The sequence below is a fragment of the Vipera ursinii genome (assembly GCF_947247035.1).
Source record: "Vipera ursinii genome assembly, chromosome: 2".
NCBI lineage: Eukaryota > Metazoa > Chordata > Lepidosauria > Squamata > Viperidae > Vipera > Vipera ursinii.
The window spans coordinates 269,488,277-269,503,896 of NC_139513.1; the positions used below are offsets into that span (position 1 = coordinate 269,488,277).

A 15,620-nucleotide genomic window follows, 5' to 3' on the forward strand; every position below is an offset into this window, starting at 1 on the left:
CTCCTATGAAAGTCTTCCTCCTTCTGCAATATTATTTGTTCCTTTAGTATGCTTGGACAGACGGAAGATTTTTAAAATGAGTTAGCAAATATTCCATTTGCAACTGACAAGAAATGGAAACGGAATGACAAAATCTATATTATTACTATTGAAAAAAATATGGAAAAAAGAATGTGCCACCTGCAAAAAGGATCAATATGACCTGTTGTCGAGAGGAAACTAAAAACAGTATTTCAACAGATCTCCATATAGAAAGGAACATCCCTTATTGATCAAGATAGTTCTATTTAATTTAATTTTTAATTTTATTAAATTTATATACCGCCTTTTCCCGAAGGACTCAGGGTGGTTTACAGGGTATTTAAAATCAAACAATACAAAATACAAAAGTTAAAAAACAATTAAAAAAGATTAAATTATCCCTTAACTAAAAACCTCAGTTAAAAATTCTCAGCCTGGGCTGGAGAGCTCAAAGAGCCAGGTCTTCAGGTCCCGGCGGAATGAACGAAGGTCAGGGGCGGTCCTAAGCTCCACAGGCAGCTGGTTCCAGAGGGCAGGCGCACCCACTGAGAAGGCCCTCCCCCTGGGTGTTATCTGCCGGCAATCTTACCGGTGGCACCCTGAGAAGACCCTCCCTGTGTGAGTGCACTGGACGAAGGGAGTTTGATGTTGGCAGGAGGTGTTCCCTCAAATATCCGGGACCCAAGCCATTTAGGGCTTTATAGGTCATCACCAGCACCTTGAATCTCACCCAAAGGGCAACCGGAAGCCAATGCAGCTCGCGGAGTAGAGGTGTTACATGGGAATATCGGGAGGCCCCCATCACAACTCGCGCGGCCGCATTCTGCACTAGTTGAAGCCTCCGGGTGGTCCTCAAGGGCAGCCCCATGTAGAGAGCGTTGCAGTAGTCTAAACAGGAGGTCAAGAGCGCATGAGTGACTGTGCGTAGGGCATCTCGGTCCAGGTAGGGTCGCAACTGGCGCACCAGGCGAACCTGGGCAAAAGAGCCCCCTGGTCACGGCACCTATATGGTCTTCAAAATTGAGCCGTGAATCCAGGAGGACGCCCAAGTTGCGAGCCCTATCAACGGGGGGTAACACCTCACCCCCCATCGTTAAAGGTGGAATGAACTGGTTAGTCTGAGATGCCGATATGCACAGCCACTCAGTCTTGGCAGGATTTTTTTTACTGAAAAGTTTTACAATACATTTTTTTAAAAAGACAAAAAAAAACCCAACCCCTTTGGCAGGATTGAGATGAAGCCTGTTTCTCCCCATCCAGACCTGGACCGCCTCCTGGCAACGGGACATCACGGCAAGGGCATCGCTGGGTTGGTTCAGGGTGGAAAGAAAGAGTTATGTATCATCAGCGTACTGATGATACCCCACCCCGAAACCACGAATGACCTCACCCAGTGGCTTCATATAGATGTTGAACAGGAGGGGAGAGAGAACTGACCCCTGAGGAACTCCACAAACGAGAGGCCTCGGGGCGGATCTCTGCCCTCCTGTCAACACTGACTGCGAACGACCCAGGAGATAGGAGAACCACCGTAAAACGGTGCCTCCCAGCCCCCTGATGCGTCGCAGTAGGATACCATGGTCGATGGTATCGAAAGCCGCTGAGAGATCTAATAGGACTAGGACAGAGGAGCAACCCCTGTCCCGAGCCCACCAGAGATCATTCACCAGCGCGACCAATGCCGTCTCCGTGCTGTGCCCGGGCCTGAAACCCGATTGGTACAGGTCCAGATAATCAGTTTCCTCCAGGAACAGAGGAAGCTGATGCGCCACCACGCTCTCGACAACCTTCGCCAGAAAGCGAAGTTTGGAGACTGGATGAGGCTTTTTGAGGAGGGGTCTCACGACCGCCTCCTTCAAGGCGGCGGGGAAGACACCCTCCTTCAAAGAAGCAGTTATTACTGCCTGGAACCAGCCTCATGTCCCCTCCCGGGCCGCATAAACCAGCCAGGACGGGCACAAATCCAACAAACAGGTGGTGGAGCTCAGCCTCCCCATCATCCTGTCCACATCATCAGGGGAAACAGGATCGAACTCAGTCCAGATAACATGCTCAAGACCGTCCGATTCCTCCACGTCAGACTCCGCCCAGTCAGAGTCCAAACCGGCCTGGATCTGAGCGATTTTGTCCGTCAGATGATGACTAAACTCCTCAGCCCGTCCCTGCACCTCCTGGTTAAGAAGGGAGCGAATCACCCTAAACAGGGCGGCCGGGCGATTATCTGCGGACGCGATGAGGGCAGCGAAGTAATTAGCCCTCGCCGTCCTCATCGCAGCAAGATAAGACCTTATAAAGGTTCTTAACTGCAATCGGTCAGATTCAGAACGGCTGGACCTCCAACAGCTCTCTAGACCCCGTCTCCGACGCTTCATCTCCCGGAGCTCCGCAGAAAACCATGGAGCCCAACGGGATCTGCACCGGGTCAGAGGTTGCAAGGGTACAACACAGTCAAGTGCCTCAGTGGCCACCCTTTCCCAGGCATCCACCAAGGCATCAGCTGGGCTGTGAGTGAGGGCGATAGGTATAGACCCAAGTGCTATCTGGAACTGTTCAGGGTCCATTAGGCGCCTGGGGCAGAACCATCTAGTTGGTTCCACCGCCCAGCAGCGGGGGGTGGCATAACGGAAGACCAGCCGCAGGAGATGATGATCGGACCATGACGGGAGTAACAACCGGTAAACCCCCTCCCAAATCATCCAACCACTGCCCAGAAAGGAACACCAGGTCGAGAGTGTGACCCCCCACATGGGTCAGGCCTTGAATTACCTGGGTCAGGTCCACGGCCGTCATGGAGGCCATGAGCTCCCGGGCTAGCCCCGATGACCCTCCCAGAGAGGGCAGGTTGAAGTCTCCCAGCACTATAAGCCTGGGGAACTTCACCGCCAACCCTGGGAGGGTATCGAGCAGCTCGGGCAGAGCTGTTGCCACACAGCTGGGCGCCAGGTATGTAAGCAACAAGCTCATCTGAACCCGAGAACCACATCTCAGGAGGGACTCACTCCCACCAATCTGGACAATGGTGGTCTCCCGCGGACATAGTCTCCCTGATAACCACTGCCACCCCACCGTCCCTACCCTGAGCCCGTGGCTGGTGTAGAACACGGAAACCTGGGGGGCATAACTCAATCAGAGGGACCCCTCCGAGCCCAACCAGGTTTCCGTAATGCATGCCAGATCCGCGCGTTCCTCCTTGATCAAATCTCGAACGAGGGGAGCCTTAACAACGGATCTGGCATTAAGGTAAACCAGCCTGAGCTCAGGTGCCTGATCACCCTCACCCCCGGGCAAAAGGGTGCTAACCGGAGGGTCGGAGCGCGTCACCGCTCACAAGCAGTGGGGGCGCAATCCTGGATGTCAATACGGCCCTCCGTGCACACACCTACTGCCATTCCCTATCGTTGTGGGGATTTGAAGCCCCACCCCAACACATCCAGAACCAGCCGCCTCTAACCCAAGCCCCGACCCGCCGGGACCCCAAACCGGCCCGGACTGAGTGCTGGTTAGTAATCCCCTCCCCTCCCTCACCCTCCCTAACCTTTTAAAATAACCGGCTAAAAAGTAGATCAGAGGCCTCTTGATATGTCTCCGCTCGAGGCCCCTATTTAAGCCCAGCCACCTCTCGGGGTCCCAACAGTTGGGCCCGTCATTAAGGGGAATGCAGGAAATGGCGGCAGGTCGAATCCAGGAGGAAGAAACCCCCCTGAGGGCATACAGGTCAGCTCCAGAGTAATGTAAGAAGACCATACAATAGTGACAAATGTCCGCATAAGGCTGATGTTAATAATGGTTAATAATGGGTGGATAGATGGTATTAATAACGTAAAATCCGGTAGATGTAACACAGTCCATTAGTCCAGATCAGCTCTCACCTGAGGTGGAACTCAAGAAAAGAAACCCCAGCCGTCCTCTCACTACGGCTGAGGAATCCAGTCTATCATGGATAGAGTAAAGGATCCCGGGGTAAACCTACCCCACCTGGTCTCTCACACCAGTGGGGCGGTTGATGATCAATCCAAGACCACTGTTTACATTTTTATTTTATCACATTTTACAGAGGACCTTTCTGTGTCATAGCAGTTAGGCATACCAGTAGAACCATGTTATATCTCTTGTTGTTGTTGTTAGTTGCGAAGTCGTGTCCGACCCATCGCGACCCTATGGACAATGTTCCTCCAGGCCTTCCTGTCCTCTACCATCTTCTGGAGTCCATTTAAGCTCACGCCTACTGCTTCAGTGACTCCATCCAGCCACCTCATTCTCTGTCGTCCCCTTCTTCTATTGCCCTCAATCTTTCCCAGCATTAGGCTCTTCTCCAGTGAGTCCTTCCTTCTCATTAGGTGGCCAAAGTATTTGAGTTTTAGCTTCAGGATCTGGCCTTCTAAAGAGCAGTCAGGGTTGATCTCCTCTAGGACTGACCGGTTTGATCGCCTTGCAGTCCAAGGAACTCGCAGGAGTCTTCTCCAGCACCATAGTTCAAAGGCTTCAATTCTTTGGCACTCAGCCTTTCTTATGGTCCAGCTTTCACTGCCATACATTGCAACTGGGACATGATAATCCTTGACACCAGTCTGGTAACTTTTGGGGGGCTTTTTGTTAAGCATCTTAACAGGTTAAAGCATTCATAACTACTAATGAGTTGCAATACTACCTGCCCAAAGCTTAATTTGCTGTAATGAAATTTCTGAACAATAGGAGCAGCACCCCCTGTAAATTGTGCTGTCCCACTCATGCACACACATGCGCGTGCACACACCATGGTATAAGGAGTCTTTATTAAGGCTTCTGAGACTGAATTCTATTCCCCAGCAATTCGTGTGCTGGCTCCAGTTCAACCCCAATGAGTTTCACAGGCTACTCAAATGAAGCCAACACTCATCTTCAAGGCAAGTCCAGACCACTAGGCAAAAAGTAAGTTCAAAGAAAAATCCACAGTTAAAGGCAACAGCTGAAGAGGCATCTGAAATTCAAGGCAAGAACACACAGCAAGCAAACTTTCCAACATCGCTCGTGTCTGTCTGCTGTGCTAAATAGCCAGTTTATGGTGCAGCCCATCAAGAGTGGTGTGGCTGCCTTCTCTGCTCCTGCCTTATCTCTGCCCTACCTGTTCTTGGATCAGGTGCAGAAGGCAGTTCCTCTTATTCATCACTGACAAGCTGCAGCTATGCTTTAGTCAAATCCCTTTCTGAATGCTGCTTGGAGCCATTGACCAGTTCCCCTCCAAACATGCCTGGAACTGGTTCATCCTCTGAGCTGACATCTGCAGAGGTATCTGGGGAAGGGTCTGACGCAGTCATCATGTAAACATTCCACTTTTTTTTCTTTGCATGGCATAGATGTGTTTGACAAGCTATTGTCTCTATAGATTCTCTAAAAGTGTCCACTGAATTGTAATTTCTAATGTGATGGAAGGAATATTATTAAATACAGTAAATGGGATGTAATCATATATCTGAACCCCCAAAACGTGATAAATCCCTGTCTTACACTATTATATACATGATTATTTTTTTTAAAAAAAGCTGAACAAATATATTGGGTGTTCTTGTGTATCCGCTAAGAGGTAAGCTGATAACATCAAGAAAAAATCTAATAAGATTATAATTAAATATATTGAAATGACTTCACATATATATGCACTAAGCAATTTATTTTTGAGCTATGAAACTTCAAAATCATAGTCTATAATGATGCATTTGCAATGCAATTTGGTAAATGTGTGATAGGTATTATTCTATCAAAAACATTCTACAGAAAATAGATCTAGATATATCAACAGATATCAACAATATTAATTCATTACAAGGGAGGTATTAATGTAGTATTTCTTACACTGGAAAAAAGTTCTCAGAAATCTACCTAAATTCCATAGCTTTAAATATAGTTAAAAATGGACACAAGCATATCTACTTTTAACAGATTTCTTTTTAATGAAATTAATGTATCAAAATCAATCTCAAGACTCATTTATTTGAAAGCAAATAAAACTCATCTAAATCTTTTCCGTACAGAATTCCAAGAACTATTGATGAAAATAAGGATTCAACTATAATTAGTTGCTGAAGATATTACTCTAGAGGAGGGTGGGGCGAGAGTTCCTGTTTTCAAAGACTTGCAGGTGCCGACTGCACATGGATTTGTTATTTCTGTCTGAGTGTCAGACATAACATAATTCTTCATAAAAAGGTAGTAACCTGGCATGTATATTACCATATATATTACATATCATCTATAAAATGTATAACAACTAAAGTATAAGCACTTCTTTGGTTTATATATTTTTTAAGTTAACTAAATGGACAAAATCAGGGCTTTTTTTTCTCATAGAACGCTTAGAACGGAGTTCTGGCACCTTTTTTGGATGGAACCTTGTAGGGTAGGCAAGGCGGGTTGTATGACATGTGTGAGTTCCGGCACCTTTTTGTTTTACAAAAAAACCACTGGACAAAATTATTTTAACAATAGTAAAAGAAATGATAAAGCCTTTCAAAATCCAAAATATGAGTGTATTAAATCCAATACATTTAAAGAACAACAGAGGGAGACAATGAATAACTTGAAGTCTCTGTGCTGGACCCAGGTACACTGGGGAACTCTTTGTTTATTTCAACTCTGGTGTTTGTGGAGTAAGCATTTCCCAAATAAGTTATGTCCCATAATAATCCACAAAGTTTAAATTTCAGTCAAAGCTTTCAGATAGGCTATTGCTATTAAAAAAACCCAACAAGGTTGACTTAGTAAATATATAGTTGAAGGCAAAGCCCTCAATAAAACTTTTGTACCAAAATGTATCTTCAATAATTCTTTGTTAAAGGATACCACATTTGGTTTTAATACTGTAAAAGTCCATAGTTGACCATCAAGAAATAACTGTGTAATAGTTTGAAAGCAGTTCTTCTCCTGGGCCAATGTCTCGGAGAGCTACCAAAACCACACATCTCAAGGACCTGCAAATTGAATATTGCAGGAAAATAAGTTGGTCTCGATTGTGCATTGATATTTTTAACAAGCAATTTTTCCTCTGTTCCAGTCCTGATATATCCTACTTCAAATATTTGACAATGCTTAACTATTTAAATTATTCCAGAAATATTCAAAAATACAAGTTTCTCACCTTTCTATTTCATGGCTGTAGTTTATGTTTGGAAGATATTGTTTAAATTCTGTAGGAAAACATTTAGGTATGTTCAGTTCCTGATAGCAAACATTTGCTTCTTTTTCTGATGGAGAAAAGAGAAATATCTTAAATGAAAAAGAGATGTCTGTACATTAATATACGTCTGAATTTATTTAAGCAAAACAATCCCTTTTCTAAGCACTTCTGCAGGAAATCAGCAGGCTGAGCCCGAGGGAGGGATCAAACGTGTAATAAGTCTTGAGTTCCTTTGTGCCCAAAAGAGATCCAAGTTCAGCCCACCTTGAATTCTCTTGACTCTTTTCTACAGCTAATTTTCTTTGACCACTAGATTCTTGTAGGGAGCTTTAGCATACAATAAACCTATGTATTCATTTGAACTGCCTGGACTCCTGATTTTCTGTGCTTGACACCTTCTATGAACACAGCTATAGCCAGTTTGTTCTAGTGGATAAGGCATCAAGATAGAAACCAGGAAACCGTGACTTCTAATCCCCATCTTAGCCATGAAAGTCAGCTGGGTGACTTTGACCTATTTCACTCTCTCTCAGCCCAACTCATCGCACTGGGTTGTTATGGTGGAGAAAACAGGAAGAGGAAGGAGCAGTAGATATGTTCACTGTCTTGAGTTGTTTAAAAATAATAAAAGCAGAATATAAATAAAACCTACAGACTATTCTCTGATGTAGAATAAACCTCCACTATTTGCAGAAATTATAAATATAAAGCCACTGACGAATTAATATTTAGGCAGACTGACAACATGCATAGCAACTTCAATTTTAAAATCTAACCAAAGGGAAATATGGTCTTACCTGTTGAACAATTATTAACATATTGTCCCACAGCCAATGGATTTTGCATAGCAGTTGTAAGCCAAAAGGCATCACACATTTTTAAAGGACCAATCTGATCTCTTTTGCTGCATGACCTAAATGATATTATAACATTAGCCACAACATTCTATTTTGATTGCTTCTTGGGCAGTTAAAAATTGCATTCACTTGCTAGAGCTGAATTACTGTACTCAACAGCCCTATATCCTGTTCAGTGGTGGAGCTAAATATCTGTTTCAGCAAACTATAGTAGAGTTAGTATGATACTAATGACTTTTTAAAGATTCTTTTAAATTAAAACAATGAGAATTTGTAATTCTGTAAATCTGCATGCCAAGACACTAGAATCCCTATTTGTTCAAGAATATCTCTGAGACCCCATAATAAATTACCTAGTAGTATTAGAAAATAAAACATGGAAAGTGAGCAGTTTAGTATTTTGTTTAGAAAGATGAGTTACTCAGTAAAAAATCAGACACCATCCTGATAGCCTGAAGGAAATTAGCTACTATGCTTTATTGTATAGATTTTGCATCTATTTTATGAATTGACTAGTTCTGCAGAGCAAATACAGCAGGCTCTCAAAATTTTAAATGTTCTTAACATCAAAGACTATATCAGAGGTCTGATAAGCAGAAAACTGAACACAAATTTAAAACATGGTCTTACACATAAAGCAGCTCAGAGCACTTCTCTGCCACCATTGCTTTTATTCCTCAAATCCTCAAAACCTGTATTGAAGCCAACTGCAACTATCTTTTTGCTGGCCTCAAAATGCTGAGTACAGGCAAAACATAGCATGAGTCAATCAGCCTGTCCTTTAAATAAAGAGAGTGCAAGAAACTGCATTCAGTTAGTACTCTGAACTGCTACTATGATCCTTCTCCATCAAAAAGGAAAGAAAATAACCTATAAGAGTCCTGTCATTCTGTAATTTTAGTATATCCTGTAGAAATCAACACAAACAGCATTTTACGGTAAGATTCTATACTTTTGGCAAGGTAATACTAATGTTTATCTACTAGTTTCAGAGGAAAGACAATATAAACAATTCATATTTGAGGAGTGACAGGATGACAGAACTGTGGTTGAGTATTGGCTATTTATCCAATACCAATAATCTATCCAAAATACATCCTTCAAGAGCACATTATTACTAAAATATATATTGATGAGGCCATATCTAAAGTATAGCTCCATTTCCTCTATTACATAGAATCCTTATTTCCAATAAGGAGCATCCATGAAAGGAGGTCAAAAACCTGTTGGTTGGTGAGTGTTGTTTGCATTGAATTCAGGAACTGTGTGGCAAGAGTCTCCATCAACAAAAATCAGCATTTCAAAATGCTGGGGGAAAAAAAAACTAACTACTAGGGAAGCCTAACTTTTTGAAAGGACACTCTGCTTTAATGAAGATTCAAGTGAAGCAGCCCTTCAAAAGATGACCCTCTCCCTTATAAAGACATAAAGTAATAAATGAAATCACACGACTCTCCTCACACCTGAAAAGGAAAAAAAAATCTGATTGGTGGATAGTTCTGGAAGATCTCCGGACACACAAGCTAAACCATCTCTCAAAAATCACATAAATCTGCTTGAGACCTCTTGATTATACTCTTAGATAAGGTGAAGTTTTATATGGCGTAAACATTAGGAATAATTATCAATTGCTCTTTATTTATATCAATATTTACTTAATGTTATCATGCCTTACCTGTATATAGCCTTTGAGATTCCCCTATTATTTCCATCAATAAGTACACCATCAATACACCTAAATATAAATGGATTGCCAATGGATTGAAAAAATATGGGTTCGTGATTTTCATAGACTGTGCCTGTTTTTTTAAAAAAGCAATTATTTTAGATCTTTATGTGTGTACCGCTTCGTGCCCTGTATATATAAAAATTATTTATTATTTATTAATTTGGTTTATATACCGCCCTACTCCCAAAGGACTCAGGGCGGTTTACAAGGCAAAATTTAAAAACAATCCAATATAAAATTAAAATAAAATTAAATTAAGTCTAGCCGCAAAAAATTAAAATCACAATTTAAAAACATTAAACCCCTCAGTCCAGACCAGATAGCTCAAAGAGCCAGGTTTTTAGGTCCCGGCGAAATGAACAAAGGTCAGGGGCAGTCCAGAGTTCCGTTGGCAGTTGATTCCATAGGGCAGGCGCACCCACAGAGAAGGCCCTCCCCCTGGGGATCGCCCGTCGGCAATCCTTGACTGGCGGTACCCTGAGGAGGCCCTCCCTGTGGGAGCGCACAGGACAATGGGAAATTGACGCTGGCAGCAGGTGCTCCCTTAGATAATCCGAGCCCATGCCATTTAGGGCTTTATAGGTCATCACCAGCACCTTGAATCTCACCCGGAGGGCAACTGGAAGCCAATGCAGCTCGCGGAGAAGAGGTGTTACATGGGAGTATCGGGAGACTCCCATCACAACTTGCGCGGCTGCATTCTGCACCAGCTGAAGCCTCCGAGTGGTCCTCAGGGGCAGCCCCATGTAGAGAGCATTGCAGTAGTCTAGCCGGGAGGTCACGAGCGCATGGGTGACTGTGCGTAGGGCATCTCGGTCCAGATAGGGCCGTAACTGGCGCACCAGGCGAACCTGGGCAAAAGCCCCCCTGGCCACGGCTCCTATATGATCTTCCAAACTGAGCCGTGAATCCAGGCATAGCCCAAGTTGCGGGCCCTATCAACAGGGGTAACACCTCACCCCCCATAGTTAACGATGGAAAAGATTGGTTAGTCTGAGATGCCGGTATGCACAGCCACTCGGTTTTGGCAGGATTGAGACGAAGCCTGTTTCTCCCCATCCAAACCCGGACCGCCTCCAGGCAATGGGACATCACGTCGAGGGCATCACTGGGTTGGTTCGGGGTAGAAAGAAAAAGCTGGGTATCATCAGCATACTGATGATACCCCACCCCGAAACCACGAATAAGCTCACCCAGCGGCTTCATATAGATGTTGAACAAGAGGGGAGAGAGGACCGACCCCCGAGGAACTCCACAAACGAGAGGCCTTGGGGCGGACCTCTGCCCTCCTGTCAACACCAACTGCGAGCGGCCCAGGAGGTAGGAGAACCACTGTAAAAGAGTGCCCCCCACTCCCAACCCCGAGACGCCGCAGTAGGATACCATGGTCAATGGTATCAAAAGCCGCTGAGAGGTCTAATAGGACTAGACAGAGGAACAACCCCTGTATGTATGTTAGCTGTATATAAAGAATTATATATAGCAAAATCTTACCCTTTTGTCTCGACAGCCTAGTATTCTTAAAACTTTGACATGGATTAAATACCATTTTACTTTATTGCAACTGCTGAATTACACTTATTTCCAAGGGGTTTTGTACATGATTTGTGAGACACGGTAGGCTGAATGGTAACAACAGTTTAAGAAACAGTTGAATGAGAATTTGAATACAGGTTCATGTAGTTGAAATCTTGAGTATTATGTGTACAGGTAGTCCTCAACTTACAACAGTTTGTTTAGTGACTGTTCAAAGTTACAATGGTACTGAAAAAAGTGATTTATGATTGCTTTTCACACTTATGACCATTGCAGCATTCCCACCCTTTTTTTGACCTTCTGACAAGCAAAGTCATGTGCTTAAAATCTGGATGCTTGGCAACTGACTCATATTTATGAAGGCTGCAGTCTCCTTTTGCAACCTTCTACAAGCAAAGTCAGTGGGGAAGCTAGATTCACTTAACAACTGCTAAGCTTGTAAGCCGCCCTGAGTCTTCGGAGAAGGGCGGGATATAAATGGAATTAAAATAAATAAATAAATAAAATAAACTGTGTTAGTAAGTTAACAGCTGTAGTGATTCACTTAATAGTGGCAAAAAGATCATGAAGTGGGACAGAATGGGGTTCAATTGTGGTCATATGTTGAGGATTACCTAGATCTGCCATGTCACACTGGTTTTATTTTACTAATTTATAATACTGATTAGTATGATAGTAATGTATAATGCTAATATCAATATGAAAGATTGATATTGGCCATCTCTCCAACCCTCCCAGCCCAGGACTACTGAGCTGGTAATGGCTGTATAATAACAGGGGGAAAAAGTGTGCTATTTTTAAAAAGTACATATCATAGTAAATTTGGCCCCGGTCAATAGTATTGACAATCCTAGAAAACAGAATCAAACTGTTTTGAAAAACAATTGGGAAACACTTAAGCAAGGGATGTTGATTAGTTTGCAGGGCATCTGTTAACAAAGTTACAAAACATAACAACCTTCACTTACTTCAAGTTGGTACTGCCCAGAAGACTAAATAAAGGTATCGGACCATTAATTCATATCAAGGAGAAGAGCTGTTGTTTAGGGAGCTTTTAAACATATTAGATCCTAGTTCAAACTCTGCCAGCTCCAAAGGTCTTAAGAGACTTTTGACTTCAGTGTTGATACTGAGGAAAATGGATCCATTACAACCTAGTGGACAGAACTTGGAGGCCGGAATCCAGGACTCAATTCAAAAAGTGTTGAATTCCTGGCTTGCAAACAGCTGGGTTAATTTGTTAAAATATGAAAGCATTAATCATCCATCCATCCACCTACCCATCCTTCTAAAGTGTCCTCCACATAAGGATTAAACCTAAAGTTATATCTGCTGCACCACCTGATGAATCCAATGTAATGCTGTTTGTATATGAACTTATAAATAATATTTACATACCAGGATACATTGATACGACTGTTCCTTCTGGAACAAACCCTTTTGCTACAAAAACTCCTATTCCAGCTGACTTCAGTGAACTGGGTTGTCGAATAATGCTGAATCCTAATGTACTGAACAGAACTTCTTCTGGATTAAGGGCTCTTTGATGTTCTTGATCATCGTATAATGCTTTGGATAGTGTTTTAGATTGCACTGAATGTATTTCTGGATATTTTGATTTAATTTCTGGAATTACATTCAAAAGGAACATTTGTCTGTTCAAGTCATTTACAAATAAAGATCTAAATGTTTTCAATAATGTTTGAAGGACATCTTCATCGGAAACAATTTTGTCTTTAGATTCTTCTGGCACAAATCGGACAGTCCTGAAGTAAAATAGGAGCAAAAGGCATTGTAAGTATAAGAATTGTCATGATTTAAAATTCCATAAATTTGTAGGGGAAGGGAGCATACAAAAATATTTTTTTCTTTTTATAAGAAAGTGTGTTAAATTATTAATAATGACTATAATTTCCAAAACATGGCTGTGATATCAAACAGACAGATAGACAGACAGGTTGTTCATTCCTAAACCTTATCCAGGCCAGAAACCTTAACTGCATGCTCCTCAGCACCTGTTAATGCCTGCAAAGGTCCTGTGTTCCTCCCAAACCTGCCTTAAAAAAACCCTATAATGGTTGGTCTAGAAAAATATTTCATAATCACGTCTGTTTTGTGCTGAGATTCCTAGGAAAGTGATTGACTTGCTCTCTCAATGGTTTGTGTTTCTCTCATCACAGGGGGAAACAAAATATATGCTTTAGTGCTTGTTTTAGAATAAAATAGATGCATTTACAGCTGTACAATTTCCAAATAGCTAAAGTGTGATATGTGGCCCACAGCAGTTTCTCTAAATTTCAGATGTTAACAAAGTTACTCAATGATGATGATATATTTATTCAATCTATATGCTACCCAACTCCTGGTGATTCTGGGCAGCTTACAATCGTTAAAACATTTTTTTAAGACCCAAAGAATAATATTGAAAACATGAAAACAACATAAATCAAAGGGACAATGATAGCTGAGTGAACAAAAAGGAAGAAAGAGGCATCAAACATCCTGTCCAAAGGCTTGGACAAACAGCCAGGCCCTTCAAAATCCCAGTACGTGGGGAGCAGTTAAAATTTCAGGGGAAGCACATTCCAGAGGGCAGGCACTGCTACAAAGGAAGCACACCCCAAGGTCCCAATAGGTGACACTGTTTCACTGCCAGAGTGAACCATTCAGACAGATACTATGGGAAAATAATACCCTAAGTCAGGGGTAGGCAACCTCGGCTCTTTTATGACTCATGGACTCCAACTCCCAGAATTCCTGAGTCAGCAGAGCCGAGGTTGCCTACCCCTGTCAATGTAGCTAGTAAAGCAGTTACAACTTCCCATTATCTGCAAGTGACTATGTCCACAGTGACTAGAGTTCACAAATGTGAAATTACATTTGGTCCCCTTAGGATGCATGAGCAGTTCTGTTAGCCCACTCCAGATATTGATGAGAGTGAAATGCCCACAATCCATATGGTAGTATAAATTTGTTGCTATACAAACATTCACACCATTCTCTCTGTGTTTCAACTCCTTCAGTTGGCAGATTATGATTAATTTGTATTTAATAAATATCACTTTTGCCTTCTACTGAGGAAAGGTAGGGACAAGAATCAGTTCTAATGGCAACATATTTCAAACAAAGAAGAGACTTAAATACTCACTAAAATCTACTATACTTCTGATGACTGGATGAAGAGTTGGATGTTGCAGGGCAACCCCCCAACTTAAAACTGATTATTGTGATCAGCATCCAACAGAAATTTGCTCAGTGGGTTAAGACACTTAGCTTGTCGATCAGAAGGTCGGCAGTTTGGCGGGTCAAATCCAGAGTACCGCGTAACAGAGTGAGCGCCTGTTACTCGTCCCAGCTTCTGCCAACCTAGCAGTTCAAAAGCACGTAAAAGTGCAAGTAGAAAAATAGGGACCACTACGGTGGGAAGGTAACAGCGTTCTGTGCGCCTTCAAGCGCTAGCTCTTCGGGAGATGAGCAACAGCCCCTAGAGTTGGAAACTACTAGCACACATGTGCGGGGGAACCTTTACCTTTGCATTTACACAATAAATATTTGTGTATGAAAATATATAACTGTAATTCCCTACAATTTCACTCAGTGAAATTTTCATCTTGCTATATTTAGTAATTTGCAAGGGAACCTAGAATCAGTTCAAACTTATTACAGACACCTGTTTGTTAATTCAGAAATCACAGATACAGGTTGGTGAGAAAGCCCACTTAAATCAAATGTGGGCCACTGTCATTATAGAATTGTCTTCATATAGCACATTCAGAAATACTTCCTTTTGACTTTTAATTATTCTTCTAAGTAAAAGTTACTTCATTGTACTTATGAAGAGAATGTGTGCCATTTTTTAAATCCATCATATATGGAGAGATGAGTGCAGGCTGTTAAACAAAAGTGGAAATATTGGGGAGAGGAAGGGGTTTAGTGATAGGGAGAAAGAAACAAAGAGAAAGTGATTTAGTAAGCTTCGGTTCGGCTGCAAAATTCCGGCGAGGAGATGGCAGCAATGCAATCCTTCGGAATCCCGCAGCCCAGATCCCGCAGCTTACCAACAGCGCCCGCGACCAACCCGCAAAGGATATTCTCGGTCTCTCTGTATCGCTCTCCCCCAAGAGAGACTCTTCCTTCCGCGGCCCGGGAGGGAAAGGCGGCCGCGCGCCCTCGTCCTCACCTGCGCTTGTGGCGGAGATTGAGCACGATCCAGGGCACGAAGCGGTACTTGTAGGCCTCCCAGCGCCTCCGCAATCCTCCTAGCATGGCGGGGCCGTGCCGGTAAACCGCCCCGCCGCCCGAAAGCAGGAGAAGGCACACTGCAGCG

At 43.0% G+C, this 15,620-nt stretch overlaps 1 protein-coding gene across 1 annotated transcript; it reads right to left on the reverse strand.

Annotated features, from left to right (window-relative positions):
• Positions 1-5,722: 5,722 nt before the first annotated feature.
• Positions 5,723-15,602, reverse strand: SETD9 (SET domain containing 9). Its single transcript, XM_083356307.1, has 6 exons — positions 15,474-15,602; positions 12,692-13,059; positions 9,704-9,827; positions 7,969-8,084; positions 7,133-7,238; positions 5,723-6,965 (listed from the first exon to the last, which is right to left on the reverse strand). Exons 1-6 carry the CDS (start codon positions 15,557-15,559, stop codon positions 6,878-6,880), a joined length of 888 nt encoding a protein of 295 aa, XP_083212433.1. The 5' UTR covers positions 15,560-15,602; the 3' UTR covers positions 5,723-6,877.
• Between the last annotated feature and the right edge of the window lie 18 nt (positions 15,603-15,620).